The sequence below is a fragment of the Trachymyrmex cornetzi genome, unplaced genomic scaffold, assembly GCF_001594075.2.
Source record: "Trachymyrmex cornetzi isolate Tcor2-1 unplaced genomic scaffold, Tcor1.1 scaffold88, whole genome shotgun sequence".
NCBI lineage: Eukaryota > Metazoa > Arthropoda > Insecta > Hymenoptera > Formicidae > Trachymyrmex > Trachymyrmex cornetzi.
This window is the reverse complement of record NW_017300223.1, coordinates 579712-594773: the sequence shown is the minus strand read 5'-3', so window position 1 is coordinate 594773 and position 15062 is coordinate 579712. Positions and strand designations below refer to the sequence as shown.

Below are 15062 nucleotides of genomic sequence, written 5' to 3'. Positions count from 1 at the left end.
GGGAGCCATTAAGTAATAAGAAGAAGAAGAAGAAGAAGTGGCCGTGCCGTACTTGTCAAGGAGAGGTTACGTTTCTCTCTTTTGTTACATTTATTTCCAGCAGAAATGTACGACGATTATAACGAGGTACACATTCACATTTGCTTATTTTTCACTTTACAATGTCGAAATCTTAGAGTATTCTTAATTTTAGCTTTTATTTGTGTTCAATCTAATTTAATGTACACACATTTCTCTTCAGTATGACGCCTACGACGACTACGGGCCGCCAGACGTGCACGATCAGTATGATCGACCTAGCTACCGGCAAGTGCCCGAAGTGGTGCGCAATTTCTTGGTATTTCTGCGCAATTGTATCAACGAGGGTATGATCTTTGAGATCCAGAACTTGTACGAGAACTCGTTTCCTAAGATTTCGGAGCAGCTATTTGATAAGTCGCCATGGCCGGACGCCTCGACGATTGCTCACATTGTTGACAATGATGCAGTATTTCTCACTCTCTACAAGGAGCTTTATTATCGTCACATATATGCACGCATGCAGGGTCCTACACTGGAGCAGCGTCTTAACTCCTTCTATAATTACTGCGATCTTTTCAATTATATTCTGCATCCTGACACTCCAGTACAACTGGAATTACCCGATCAATGGCTGTGGGAACTCATTGACGAATTCGTCTATCAGTTTCAGTCTTTTGCTCAGTATCGTGCCAATCTGTCCAATAAGACACCAGATGAGATCGAGAATCTGAATGCACATAATAAAATCTGGGATGTTCTATGTGTATTAAATGTCTTGCATTATCTGGTTGACAAGTCAAAGATAAAGAGCCAGTTGGAAGTATATGCGAGCGGCGGTGATCCGGATTCTGTAGCTGGTGCCTTTGGCAGACATTCCTTGTACAAGATGCTTGGCTACTTCTCACTTGTCGGTCTTCTGAGATTGCATTCTCTATTAGGTGATTATTATCAGGCCATCAAGGTCTTGGAAAATGTGGAACTCTACAAGAAAAGTGCATATTCTCATGTACCTGGTTGTCAGATTTCGACGGCATACTATGTAGGGTTTGCATACATGATGATGCGCCGTTACGCAGATGCAATCAGAACGTTCTCTGGTATTCTGTTGTACATTCAACGTACAAAGCAATTATTTGCCACCCGTAGCTACCAGAACGATCAGATCAACAAGCAGACCGAACAGATGTATCATCTGCTCGCCATATGTCTGGTTCTACATCCACAGTGTATAGATGAAGGCCTGCAACAGGCTTTACGGGATAAGAATTACCATGAAAAAATGTACAAGATGCAGTATGGCGATCTTACTGAATTTGAAAATTGTTTTGTGTTTGCATGTCCCAAATTTCTATCCCTTACATCACCGAATCCAGATAATCCTAATGAAGACTATGTCCGTGAAGCCATCAAACATCAAACCCAAGTATTCATGGATGAAGTGGTCCAACAAAAAATGTTGCCAACTATTCGTTCGTATTTGAAACTCTATACAACATTGCCACTAAGTAAATTGGCCACATTTATGGGAAATAATACTAGATCCGATATTGAGGGATGGGATCTCGACAAGGAAGTCAACGCATTAACAATTCATTTATTATGCTTCAAGCACAAGATGAAAAATATTGTTTGGACTAAAGGCACATCAGGACTAGACGGAAAATTCCAATCCGGTTCCGAAGTAATTATTTTATTTGTTTTATTATATTTTTTTTTACTTGTATTCAAAAATATAATTTATAAAACTTATCTAAATATCTAGTATTCTTATATATTTCATGTTTTTTTCAATAACTCATTTTCTTTATAAATAAAATATATAAGTTATATTTTGAAAAAATTTGATTTTTGCTTGCCATAGATCAAAACAAAATTAACTCACATTTAATTTATTCTCCATTGTTACCATTTAAGTTGATGAAATTATAAAAATAGATGCATATTAAAATATTCACCACGACTCAATAAATTTATTGTATAATATACCAGGAAGTACGATGACATCGCGTTACTACTCTTAGATGACTGAAATCTGTTAACGTTTTATATACAAGCGTTGATAAGGATCCAAAATAGGATCGAAACGTCTGCGATTATTAATTATGTTAATTTAATTAAACCAATCTTCACATTTTGTCATCCTGTGTTGGCTTAAATAGACATTATTTGATTGTATTGATTTATCTCAATCGAGCTTTAATATTTAGTTTATTAATTAAAAATTAAAATATTCACGACAATCGTTTCTTTTTCTTTCAGTTGGATTTCTATATCGATCATGACATGATTCACATCGCCGATACGAAGGTAGCGCATCGTTATGGAGACTTTTTTATTCGCAAAATATTGAAGTTTGAAGAATTGAATCGCAAGTTGCATCATATAAAAATCTAACTGTATATTATTATACAATTATTAACCATCTTGACAGTACGTTCGCAAAAGAGGAATAAAATTTCCAAAAATAAATATTTATTTCTATTGAAACACTTGTCATAGATATTCCAGAAACCATTACAATAAAGTGTATATAATTCGTGTTTGGCAGTATAGTGTAATGCGCAATGTACAAAAATCTACATTTATATTCAGTGTTTTATGATTTTTTATATACAGTAGGCAAATAAAATTGTTTTTAGTGCTAAACATGCGATAAAAATATAATATACCTGTGAAAGATCAACTTTTGCGAATACATACATTTCCTTTGTCACTATAGTTATTTTTAATGCAATTTTTTATATATCCAACTTTTTGCAGATGCCAATATACTTGTATTTTTGAAATTTAATAAACTTAATTACTAAAGAGAAAGAAAAACCATCGCAAAGAAAATAGCAATATTACATATATTTTATATCCAACAAGCAACAAAATGTGTTAAGACATTATATACACATAATTTTGTAATTAAACATAAATAACATATCAAAACTAAAATATCGATGAATTGATTGCAATTTATAGCAATTTTAAAATTCAGCAAAATTGTTGTGTATAAAAATATATATAGGTTTCTCTCTTGAGTATCAGTCAATAGTGATGGTTTTCTGTACGGATGCAGTTTTATTTCCTCCCTCTTGTAACATTTTACATGCTGCAGCTAAGATATTTGGTTTCATCGACGCGCTCGGCACTTTTAGACTGTGCAGATAATGGAAAAATCTATTGCCTCTTTTGTAATTTATACTCGAGCGAGATTCTTCTGCGCGGCATATTGTTCGCGCAGTCGGAAGATAATCTAACGCCATGATTCGTCGATCTAAACACATAGATGTAACGTGCGATAACGCTAAATCCACTCCTTGTTTTAACTGCTTCCTCAAAATAATGTTACTTTGATTTTTTTGCACATGCTCGTTTGCATCAAAGTTTTTATACAGTATTTGGCTGTTTATAAAATCCGCTATATCCGCGTTCAAATCGTGTAAGGTGGAATAGAAAGACATATTTTCAGCTAAGGATAAATTAGGTTGCATTTTCTCCTCTGACATGTCTAATGTCGTATCTTCGACATCAATTAAAGACGACATTAGAGATAAACTGTCCAAATCTTCCGCTAAATTGTTCAATATATATGTATCATTAGAGTTTTTTGTATTTGTAGTTTTCTTTGTTTTATGCCTCTTGTTTAGCTTAATCGCAGGTTTGTATAAATAGCGTTGCATGTCCTGCCAAAGCAACGACTTTGCAATCATTGATTGTTGTGATAATACCGGTAGACCTGACAATAGTAAATATTGCAACTGGAGCAATGCCTGTCTTAAGTCGCCTTCTTGCAGTAATTTCTAAACAATGAAAAATAAATTTATTTGTTTGATTTAATAATAAGAAGATTGTATAACTTGCGTAACTTCAATAGAATAGTTAAATTTTAAATATTATGATTTCTATATATTTCCAAATTTCTCTTCTCATAAAAAAACTTCTTTAGAATAAATTTTATATTATAATTTAAAGATCACTTACCCTTAAGCAATTAGGCGGAATCCTGTAACCTGTCTCTGCAAGCGCAATTAATTCCAGTAAGGTAGACACTGTGTTACCACTCACTTTATGAAAGTAAACTTTGTTTTGTTGTGGTGCCATTTTGTTCAAATGAGGACACGTGTTCCTACATGTCATAACAATTGGTCGTTTGGTGTTCGATGCTAATTGATATGCGGCAGAAACAAATCCTTCATCCTCTTCAAAAATAAGATCAATATCTTCCAAAAGAATTAACGAATTTTGTGATATCTTTGAGGTTTCATCATCATTTGTGATTCGTTCGAATGGAGATTTATGTTTACTTTTTTTAATTCTATGCGACTTTGTAGCTTCCTCTAATTCTTTTAAGATTCTCTTTCCAGTCCGTTTGGAAGATGCATTCACTTCAATTACGCTGTAAAAGCAAAACTTTAATTTACTTTGAATAATCTAACGTGTAAAAGCTTCAATTTACTTTGAATAAGAAATAACGTGTCTGAATTTATTTTAATATAATTTAAAGATTATTTTGTATATATTTTCTTTGAGTCATGATTACCAACCTGTAGCCTAGTTCCTCCGCTATCGCATATACACTTGCACTTTTTCCACTGCCATGTGGCCCTAATAAGACAGCAATCTGATTATTTTCAATGTTGAACGAGGAACTGCAATCTGAGGAATAAAACTCATCACCACTACTGTCATCGTCCTCCTTTGTTAAAGATGTTCTCCAGCCACTCAACCAATCCTTTAGCTTACTCGCACCTTCTTCATTTCCAACTATCTCTTGCGCGCTCATCGGTTTATATTTGTATGTCCATGCGCAATTGTGGGATTGCTTTTCCTCGGTCTCAATATTCTCTGTTAACATTCTCTTTCGTTCATGCGCTCGCGTTTTTCTATCTTCTGGAGATGGCGATTTCTTTTCCAAATCCCCCTTAATTGTTGATATAGTCTCCCACATTCTCCGAACATCTGGATAAAGCTTCTTGATTTCTGATAACACTTGCTCCACATTTTCTTTCACGGGTCCTTTAATTGTTTTAATCATTTTTGATGCTTCCCTACAATTAGTAATATATTTATAATTAATAATATCTATCGAAGGCAAATATTGTTTCTCGATTTTCATCGAAAATTTGTGTTCTATTTCAGATCTGATCGAGTCTGACTCATCTTCTAATTGTGTAATATGACTGATAGCAGGAAATGGTAATACAGGTATGCCATTATTTACTTTATGGTCTGTATTTTTGTTCTCTACATCGATTATATCCGATTGTAGGAATAAACGTCTTGCTGCTGTGACTGCTGGATCTATTTTATGTCGTTTAATGAATAAAGGTGCCAGTTTTTCATTCGGTTTTCTTTTCAGAATATTCTCATTGCTGATCATGTATTCGGAATCATCAATTATTATAACCGTTTCACTTATTTCATTAATCTTCTGTTCTTTTTTATTAGCACTGTTTGATTTTTTAAAATCAGTGTTTCCATTAGGAGCATCTTTGACGATGTTTGAAATGTTGCTATCTTTTACAATTAATTCTTTTCTTTCCTTGTTTCGCTCTTTCATTTTAAGATGTCGATTGTGATTCTTCGTACAGACTTCATTATTATCTATATTTACGGATTTTCCAGATTTACTCGAAGCACTAAACTTTGATTTGCTTCTTGGTGAAAACAATTCGTCATCGGTATCTGCAAGTAAAATTATAAATGTTAATTTTACAGTGTTATTAAAGCTAGATACTCATTTGAAAGAGTATAAAAATCAGCGATCAAAGTGTGAAAAAACAATCATTGCCATCAACCAATAAATATTGGGAGACTCAATTACGTTTTACATCACATATATACATATATACAAAAGAAATATACATATAATATGTATAATGGTAATTGTACTACGTTACCATATAAAGAATCGTTATCTTCAGAAGAATGTAATTTTATGCGCAAGGACCAACGAGGTTTTTCTCGTTTCTGTTTATCTTGTTTGACTGGCTGTAGAGAAAGTAAATTTTCAGACTCTACGACGTGAATATCATCCATTGTAGAAAGATCTAATTCTGACTTCGTACATTTCTTATTAGGATATTTCTTATTTGATTTTAGCTTCCTCATAGGTTCAACACACACATCAGAGTTATCAGTCCTATGTACATCTGCTTTTACAGTAAAAGTAGACACACATTTTTCATCCTTATTTGTTAACCCCAAGGGTGATTTGCTATATGATAAAAAAATCAGTAGTGAAATCTAACAATATAAGTTATATTATATAAAATTAGAGGTAAATATAAATTTAGATATTACCTAAAATAATCTAGTAAGTTTCCAGATTGTTTGTTAGTTTTTATCGACAATTCAAAGCTATCTTTTTCATGTGTGTTGCTTTTACTCTCGCCCTTAAAGAACCTTATACGATTTTCAATATTCTTTTCTATTTTCTCACCCTCTTCCATTTCAGCTATTTTTTTTCTTGAATATCCTTTTTTATCAGCCAAAGCTATGAGCTTCTCTTTGCACCTAGATCTGAATTCTTTTGAATCTGATTTCTCTTTATTTTCACTGTCTTCTATGGATTGCTGCGGTGATTTATATTGTATTGGTTTACTATGATTCATCAGAACCTGAAAAGCATTTGATTCTTTCCGCTGAGAACCAATTTCATCGCAAAGTTCTATATTTGACTTAGTTTCATCTTCAGAATTAACATTGTCATTAAGAGAACCGTTTAAATTCATAACAATCTGATTATTTAATTTTTGTTCTTGCGAGATATTTCTTGTTACTTCAGACTGATTTCTGTTTATTTCCACAGTGAATTTTGAATGCTTAAAAATAAGAAAAATCCAACTGTAGCAATTTATCAATAAACTGATATCAACTGTAATTCTTATTAAAATAAAAAATACCTTCTTAAGACGACGCTTTATGCCTGACTCGGTTAAACCTGATTTTGGTGTTTCATCTTGCAAAGTTCTTTCACCGTTGTTTATCTCACCATTGAATGGACTGGGTGTTTTGTCGATTAGATCTTTCTTGTTCTCGATGTCGCACATTTTGCTAGAAGAACCATTGCTGGATATCTGGATCCTCACACATTTGTGTTTATTTGTTGCAATATCTTCTTGTTCTTGATCCTTTTTTACATTGCCTAGATCAGTATCAGTCTCCTTATCAACGATATTCTTGCCATTGGCAAAGTATTGCTTGATATCTTTCATACTTTGACATCAATATCCTTTTTTTCTGTTTTATTTGCGGTCTCTCGTTCCGTTAAGAACGTAGTACATCGCTTTTCTCTTCTTCGATTTCCTCAAAATTTCTCGAAAAGCAATGGAAATATTCCAACGAAAAACTAACGGATGTTGAGAATAAAACAATCTGGAACGGATATCTGACGAACGTATCAAGTATGCACAGTGTCGAAGACTTCTTCATTAATAATAAACGATTAAACTCATGAAAATTACTTTCGCGTTGCAATTTTGAATAAAATATTTATATATATTTTGCTCGTCTCTGGGTCACAATGGCATCAATGACATGTTCGCACGACATGATCACGGCTTCCCGCCCTTTTAAGAGCTTTCGAGAGCTCTTTTTATCAATGGCTGCGTTCAGCAAACTCAGCAGTTTTGCAACTATTTTATGATTCGTCGCGCTGATTGGATTATATTTTTAGATTTAAAGGAATAGTCCTCTCTCAGCGAAGAAACACAAAACGATTGAAAAACTGTTGATGCCCGTTTCCAGTTTCCACCAATATAAATTAACTTTAGTCTCGGTTCAACTTAGGGCCTGAACACAATAGAGGAACAGGAATTAGATATTAAGATTTCAACCTATCAGAAACTGATTACATCGGAATACACGGTTTCTGATAGGTTGAAATCTTAATATCTAATTCTTGTTCCTCTATTGTGCGCAGGTCCTTACTCTTCGTCTTTTTCTAATTCTAAATATTAAAAAAAGACAAAGAGTAAGTTGAACCGAGATTAAAGTTAATCTACATTGGTGGAAATGGGCATGAGTCTGCTAAACGCAGCCATTTAGTTTATAAAAATCAATGAAATTAAGCTTATTCGAAGCGGTTTTTTAATAAAACGAAAGAATCTGGTAAAAAAAGCGTCGCTCTGCCTTGTGATCCGAGATATTGAGCATTAAAGTTGATGAGGTTAGGAAATCTATCATACTGAGCGCGTTCAAGTTCAAGTTCAATATGGCTGCGGTCCACGTGAAAGAATCTGGTAAAAAAAGCGTCGCTCTGCCTTGTGATCCGAGATATTGAGCATTAAAGTTGATGAGGTTAGGAAATCTATCATACTGAGCGCGTTCAAGTTCAAGTTCAATATATGTACTTGAATCCTTTAAATTTAACTCACGGCATCGTTTTCAGCATCCAAAAATCTATAAAAAACGCCTTATCCGATTAAAAAAACATTTTTTTGTAAATTAATATTATATTTGTGGATTTAGCATCAAATCACGATTTTTGATAGGTTGAAATCTTAATATCTAATTCTTGTTCCTCTATTGTGCGCAGGCCCTAACGTGACGTAAAAAGTAAAATATCGAAATAAAAGAAATACATTTTGTGGAAGATAAACAATATATTTATGACTTCTGATTATAATTTCAAGATAAAGTTAATCTTTTCTAACAAAAACATTTTAAATATCACAAAAGAGTCATTTTTGCATATTAAACCTCAATTATTTCGATAACCTGATGTGCTAGTGAAATTTAACTCACGGCATCGTTTTCAGCATCCAAAAATCTATAAAAAACGCCTTATCCGATTAAAAAAACATTTTTTTGTAAATTAATATTATATTTGTGGATTTAGCACCAAATCCATGTATCGACACTACGATTTTATCGACAGTGTCGAAAATGTGATACGTAGTTTACATCATTTTATAAAAATGCCGCTAGCGTACGGCTTTCGCCTATCACGCGAAAAAGGCCGCCATGGCCTCTCTCAGGTTTCTCTCTGGTGAGACTGACCCTATTGTGCGCAGGCTCTTAAACTTTAGTCATGTGATCGGCGCTGTTGTTACTGTCAAAGTGTCAATTCAATTGTCACCAGTTGTCACTGAAAATTATTATCGCTGCACGCGCTAGTCGGAGCAATTTGTTGATTCCCCAGTAAATGTAATAAATACTGTCGTGAACGAGTTTTAACATCGCGATGGGTATATTAGAAAAGATCTCAGAAATTGAGAAGGAGATTGCTCGTACGCAGAAGAACAAAGGTGAATACTGGGCCGACGTTGTCACGTTGCTCCCTTAACCTTTCCGATTTGTTTCTCAATATTATCGCGTCTGTGACACGTAACTTAAATGAAAAGATACGAAGAGATAAGAGAATTAAATGTAACATGAAATTTAATTGCAGCTACCGAGTACCATCTGGGTTTACTTAAAGCGAAACTCGCCAAGTATAGATCCCAGCTTTTAGAACCGGCGAAAAAATCTGAGAAGGGCGAAGGTTTCGATGTGCTGAAATCAGGCGATGCCAGAGTTGCGTTAATTGGCTTCCCATCGGTTGGCAAATCAACCCTCCTCAGTACTTTGACTGCCACCCAATCGGAAGCCGCATCTTATGAATTTACTACCCTAACATGTATCCCTGGTGTTATAGAGTACAAAGGTGCCAATATACAATTGCTAGATTTACCCGGTATAATCGAAGGAGCGGCACAGGTACATTATACAGACTATCATAATTATCTTTTACAAAATCATTGCTTACATATTACTATTGGTTCGTTTTCTGTTCCTGCACTAGACTGCACTAAAAGTCTCTTTCTCGCTTTCGACAAATATCAAATGTGACAAATATCAAAACCTATTTCACTTTAAGCTCCAAAAGTATATACTGGTTCAGCCACAGAAAACAGACCTAATGTCAAATAATCTTTTTGAATTGTGTTTTTGAATAGGGGAAGGGACGAGGGAGGCAAGTTATATCTGTCGCTAGAACGGCGGATTTGGTACTTATGATGTTAGATGCAACCAAACAAGACGTTCAACGGCAGTTGTTAGAAAAAGAATTGGAATCAGTTGGGATAAGACTCAATAAGAAAAAGCCGAATATATATTTTAAAGTGAAGAAAGGTGGTGGCTTAGCTTTTAACTCAACGTGTCCTTTGACAAAAGTAGATGAAAAATTAGTTCAAATGATTCTACATGAATATAAAATCTTCAATGCCGAGGTGCTATTTCGTGAGGACTACAGTGCAGATGAATTGATCGATGTTATCAATGCAAATCGAGTATACTTGCCATGTCTTTATGTATATAATAAGATAGATCAAATATCGATAGAAGAAGTCGATCGAATCGCTAGGCAACCTAATAGTGTTGTAGTTAGGTAAGATTAAAAAACATTAAAAAATATTTTGTTCTTTTTTACACTTTGTATTTTTTTTTTAGTATCTTTTACTATTTATAATTTTTTTTCAGTTGTAATATGAAGTTGAATCTAGACTTTCTGCTGGAAATATTATGGGAATACTTATCTTTGATAAGGGTATACACAAAAAAACCTGGACAACCACCTGATTTTGATGATGGTTTAATATTAAGGAAAGGAGTGACAGTAGAGCATGTGTGTCATGCAATTCACCGTACTCTTGCCCAACAATTTAAATATGCCCTTGTGTGGGTAAGTTACTAATTATCCATAATTTTATGTATGCATATCAATATACTATATTTTGATATAATTAACAATATAATTAAGAATACAATATAGAGTTTCTAAATACGCGCGCGCGCGCGTGCGTGCGTGCGTGCGTGCGTGTGTGTGTGTATATGTTATATATTATTTTTTTTAGGGCACAAGTACGAAATATTCACCTCAACGAGTAGGACTACAACATGTGATGCATGATGAGGATGTTGTACAAATAATGAAAAAATAAATTCCGACAAAATTTTTAAAGCCATAAGAAAATGTGAATAGCAATATAGGCCTTACTTAGCCTTTCATGTACAACAAAAGTGCGAGCAAACTACACTGCACTAATAAACCGTGAATAAAATTTGATGGTTTTAGGATGAATGTATTTGAATTACCTATTTTAAGAAGCTTGTGTGGTTTGCAGATCTTGTTCCAATAAAATTTGTAAGAACAAATGTAACTCATGTTAATTATTTAAGTACAAGGGAAATATATGGATTTATTATTTATTATACAGGGATAATTCTTAATTAGCGTATATAACCAGGCTAGATGTGGAAATTTGATTTTTCCAATCGAAGAATTCGGAGTACAGCAATTCGAATATCTGTTTGCAATCCTTGCGCGCGTATCAATGAATAATGAATGGCGTTCCTGCGGCACGACAACAGTGCGAGGAATGCGTGTGTGAATCGTACCGTCACTTCGTTCTTTATTTTATCTTTTCTTTCTCTTTCTCTCTCTCTCTCTGTTCTCACACTCTCTCACTTGTCTCACTTCCCAGTTCTCCGCCACCTCTTTGCGGGCGTGCGTATACGAAAATGCGTTTGCCACTCGCGCGAGACACACATCCTGATTACTAATTCACGTAGCCGCGGACTACTTCTCTGCCTCGTTGTGACACCAAATCCCATATTCCAGCCAGAATGGAGAGTCGACGAGTCTGAGAGCTCGATGATCCACGCGAACGAGCAATTTGCACTGGATCTTAACGTCGCTGCTCACGCGCCCACTACTATCTGGGAAATATCTTGATGGCGGATTTCGTGCTAGATGATTCAGATATGCTTTCGCCTTGGCAAAAATTTGTTAATATGCAGAAGATTTTTATCTCTATTACTGTACATTTAATACATGTACAATAATAAAAAAGAATCGAAACTCTTTTAATAGTTTTTTTAAATTTCAAATGGTTGTCGATATATATTTTGAAATTAATTCAGATCAGAGCATCTTTTTTTCTTCTGATATCAGTTTATAATAATAGAAGTCTTTCATTGAATGTATTCTCAATTTGATTTTTATTATCAAAATTGTACTCGGAGGAAAATACTTTCAAATATCAATAAATATCTGGCTTTGGATTTACTTTAAATTTTAATTGTATAACTATCAGTGAGATATTTATATAATAAACAAATAGAGAGTTCAAAGGGCAAGTGCCAATGTATAAAAACTTATTCTTTTTTTAAATAACGAGTATAATTACTTATTATAATTACATAATTGTACAAAAATGAAAAATTTGTTGTATATATTTTCTTACGAATAAATACTTAATGAGAACGCATTACATTACATGTTTTGGTTGTCGAGTTGAGCTTTCCTCAAATATACAAAAGTAAAAAAGTTATAATATATAAAACGCACAAAATTACTTACTGCATTTTTGTACAATTATGTGGTCGTAATAAGTAATTATACTCGTTATTTAAAAAAAAAAAGTTTTTATACATTGAATCTCATTCGACCTTTGAACTCTCTATTCATTTATTATTTGATATTGAGAGTCCTGTATTTTTATTGAGATATTTATATAAATACAACGATTTACTCAAAAAAGGGTAGCTAATCTTAATCGGTATTGACGGGTCCAATAAATGCAAACATTTTTTTCAATTACATTATTATAAAAAATGGTTTACATGTAACAAATATTTTTTATGACCTACATAATATTATATATAAATTACGATAATCATTCTTTCGATTTTGACCTACCAAATGAAATAATTTATTTAATTATGTTAACTTGAAGCAAAGACATATTAATTAAAGTTTACATCATATAAATATCACTTAAGAAAATTTCGGAATACTGAGTAAGGGTTAATAAACGTACATAATATATAATAAAAATGTATTATAATATTGAGCGATATATGCAGCCGTTTTTTGAGATTGCTTAAATGTCAAAAGTAGTTTAAAAATGTATGAAAGGAACAATTACAGTGTCATAGTTACAACAATATAATGATCTTGAAATTAATCTTATTGCAGCTAATCGATGTCATTCGATGTGCGAAGCCATCACAATTAACCTGATTGTGAGTTTATCGGACATCATTATTGTTTGTCTCGTAGATCGATCTATGTTGTTCAAATGCAATCGCGCTCTATTATTGTCTGACTTTTATAGATTCTCATCACTTATCATGATGATAATAGACATGAGATATCGTTCAGTATTAACAAAGACTATCAAATGAAGAATTAAATGAAGGAAAATAGGTTTTCTTGTATATCCTGATAAAATTTTTTTTCTGTAAATGTCCATCATTGAGAGTTATCGGAATATTTCCAATCGGCAAACGAAATATAATATGATAAACACTCCAAGAAGAACGAGAAAAACCATCTGTAGTAGATCTACAAAGAGCATCGGGAGTAATCTCGACTGTCTCGAGGCGTGAAATCGTCCAGCGTTCCACAAACGGGTATGTGTCGTATAAAAATCCAGCGTCGTCGCTTCGGGCATTAGACAGAGCGGATGCTGACGGTATATGATCGATCCATCAGTAGCTACTACTATGCCATCCGCAGGAAGAAGTTGCTCGGTATTTACAGTTAGACGATCGACCGGTCCGATGACGATCGAGCGCGTTGCTTTCGCTCCTCGTTCTCGAGGCGAACGTTTCATTTCTGTGATTCTCGTTTTAGTCCTTAACGTTAGTCAGGATCAAGGTTTTTTTTATAATATAGCTGAATATGTTGATTATTGTCCGATTAACAAAAAACGCATCATTGGAAATCGATCGAACACTATTTTTGTATTCACGCGTTAGATTTGTAAAAAATATTGACAAAAAAATATGAAAATTTTTTAGTAATTTAAAAAGGATTTTTAGCAAAAGTATAATACAATAAAAGATACGGATAATCAGACATTTTACGAGATATAAGCAGACGTGATCCTGATAGTTATAAATGTCTATGGTTTAGTAGTCTTATTTTTTCAAGAGATTTAGATTTTAGATTACTTTCTAAAAAATTTATATTGAAATTATATAGATCATGAATATTAAATATATGCAGATTAAAGCTTTAGCAGCAAATGAAATCTTCTCAAAGAAGAGAAGAGTTTACGAATCTACTCTCGCTCTCTGTTTTACATCGTTGGATGGATTTATTAGTTTATGTGTGAAGTTTATCTTATTAAGGGATATAGAAAGCATAGGTAACTAATCGAGACAAGTAATTATAAATCTGGACAAAACAGAATAAAAAAAATTATTATAATCATGTAATTAATATTTTTTATAAATATTATTTCTTGAAAAATATAAATTTTAACATTTTTAACATACGCTCTTTAAGTTAATTGTCCATCTTATTTTCGTTGCTAGTCATCACAGAAAGTACTCGACTTGTATTTCTAGATTGCCAACTTAGACATTGAACACTTATTCAAATCATCATAAGAAAGTCTTTTTCAATGGATATGTCCGACACACAAAATACGATTGTTCAATTAATCAGTGTAATCATTTTATATTTGCGATCGTTCGCATTAAACAACGCCAATCATCCATATGCGAAGCAACTGTTGCTAATTAGCCTCTTCAAGATCGAAACATCCAATGTCGGTTTGAGTAATGTATTATTTATCACGAAAGTAGTACATCGAATAAGCAGCGTCATCAAATGAAGTATTAAAACATTTCGCCAGAAGGAACGAGAGTGACAATGATCTTTTAATGCGAGCTTGATTTATCTCAGATCTGTTTTAAGAGCACAGCATTTAAAACTCTTTCCCTCAATATGTTCTCATGTAATTATAGTTATCGCAGAATTTTACTTCAAATAATGACCACTCACATAATCTTGAGAGAAAACCAGAAAATTTAAAAACAATTTTAAAAACTCTTAAAAATTCTAAAAGTTTTGAAACATTAAAATATTAAAACTTTTTAAAGACTGAAGAGTACCTCTTTTTTATCACTAAAATAACATAGCTGCACTCAAAAATGAAGTCAAATATCACAGTAAATAAGTATTATAGTAAAGCTTAAAAGCATCTTTATCGATAAAAGAGGATTCAGAATATAGGCCTAAATATTTTAAATCCAAATACATAGTGTTTTGTTTA

At 33.1% G+C, this 15062-nt stretch overlaps 4 protein-coding genes across 4 annotated transcripts in view; 3 read left to right on the top strand and 1 right to left on the bottom strand.

Annotated features, from left to right (window-relative positions):
* The window catches only part of eIF3l (eukaryotic translation initiation factor 3 subunit L), a 2820-nt gene extending 136 nt beyond the window's left edge, over positions 1-2684 (top strand). The window contains exons 2-4 of the mRNA XM_018520137.1: positions 36-126; positions 242-1702; positions 2281-2684. Of these exons, the coding sequence (XP_018375639.1) occupies positions 106-126; positions 242-1702; positions 2281-2415 (1617 nt within the window). The 5' untranslated portion in view covers positions 36-105 and the 3' untranslated portion in view covers positions 2416-2684. The remainder of the gene's footprint in view (positions 1-35; positions 127-241; positions 1703-2280) is intronic.
* Positions 1-14688, top strand: part of hoip (NHP2-like protein 1 hoip) — a 24071-nt gene extending 9383 nt beyond the window's left edge. Inside the window, exons 3-4 of the transcript XR_001940543.1 lie at positions 11118-11122; positions 14678-14688. The gene's annotated coding sequence lies outside the window, so the exon portion shown is untranslated. The remainder of the gene's footprint in view (positions 1-11117; positions 11123-14677) is intronic.
* Positions 3018-7387, bottom strand: elg1 (enhanced level of genomic instability 1). The gene is made up of 6 exons (XM_018520136.1): positions 6915-7387; positions 6313-6833; positions 5910-6226; positions 4554-5694; positions 3991-4405; positions 3018-3809 (listed from the first exon to the last, which is right to left on the bottom strand). The coding sequence occupies exons 1-6, from the start codon at positions 7224-7226 to the stop codon at positions 3051-3053; spliced, it is 3465 nt and encodes a 1154-aa protein (XP_018375638.1). The 5' UTR covers positions 7227-7387; the 3' UTR covers positions 3018-3050.
* On the top strand, positions 9081-11174 carry LOC108769260 (developmentally-regulated GTP-binding protein 2). The gene is made up of 5 exons (XM_018520139.1): positions 9081-9260; positions 9404-9711; positions 9951-10381; positions 10474-10675; positions 10848-11174. Exons 1-5 carry the CDS (start codon positions 9197-9199, stop codon positions 10932-10934), a joined length of 1092 nt encoding a protein of 363 aa, XP_018375641.1. The 5' UTR covers positions 9081-9196; the 3' UTR covers positions 10935-11174.
* Positions 14689-15062: the final 374 nt, after the last annotated feature.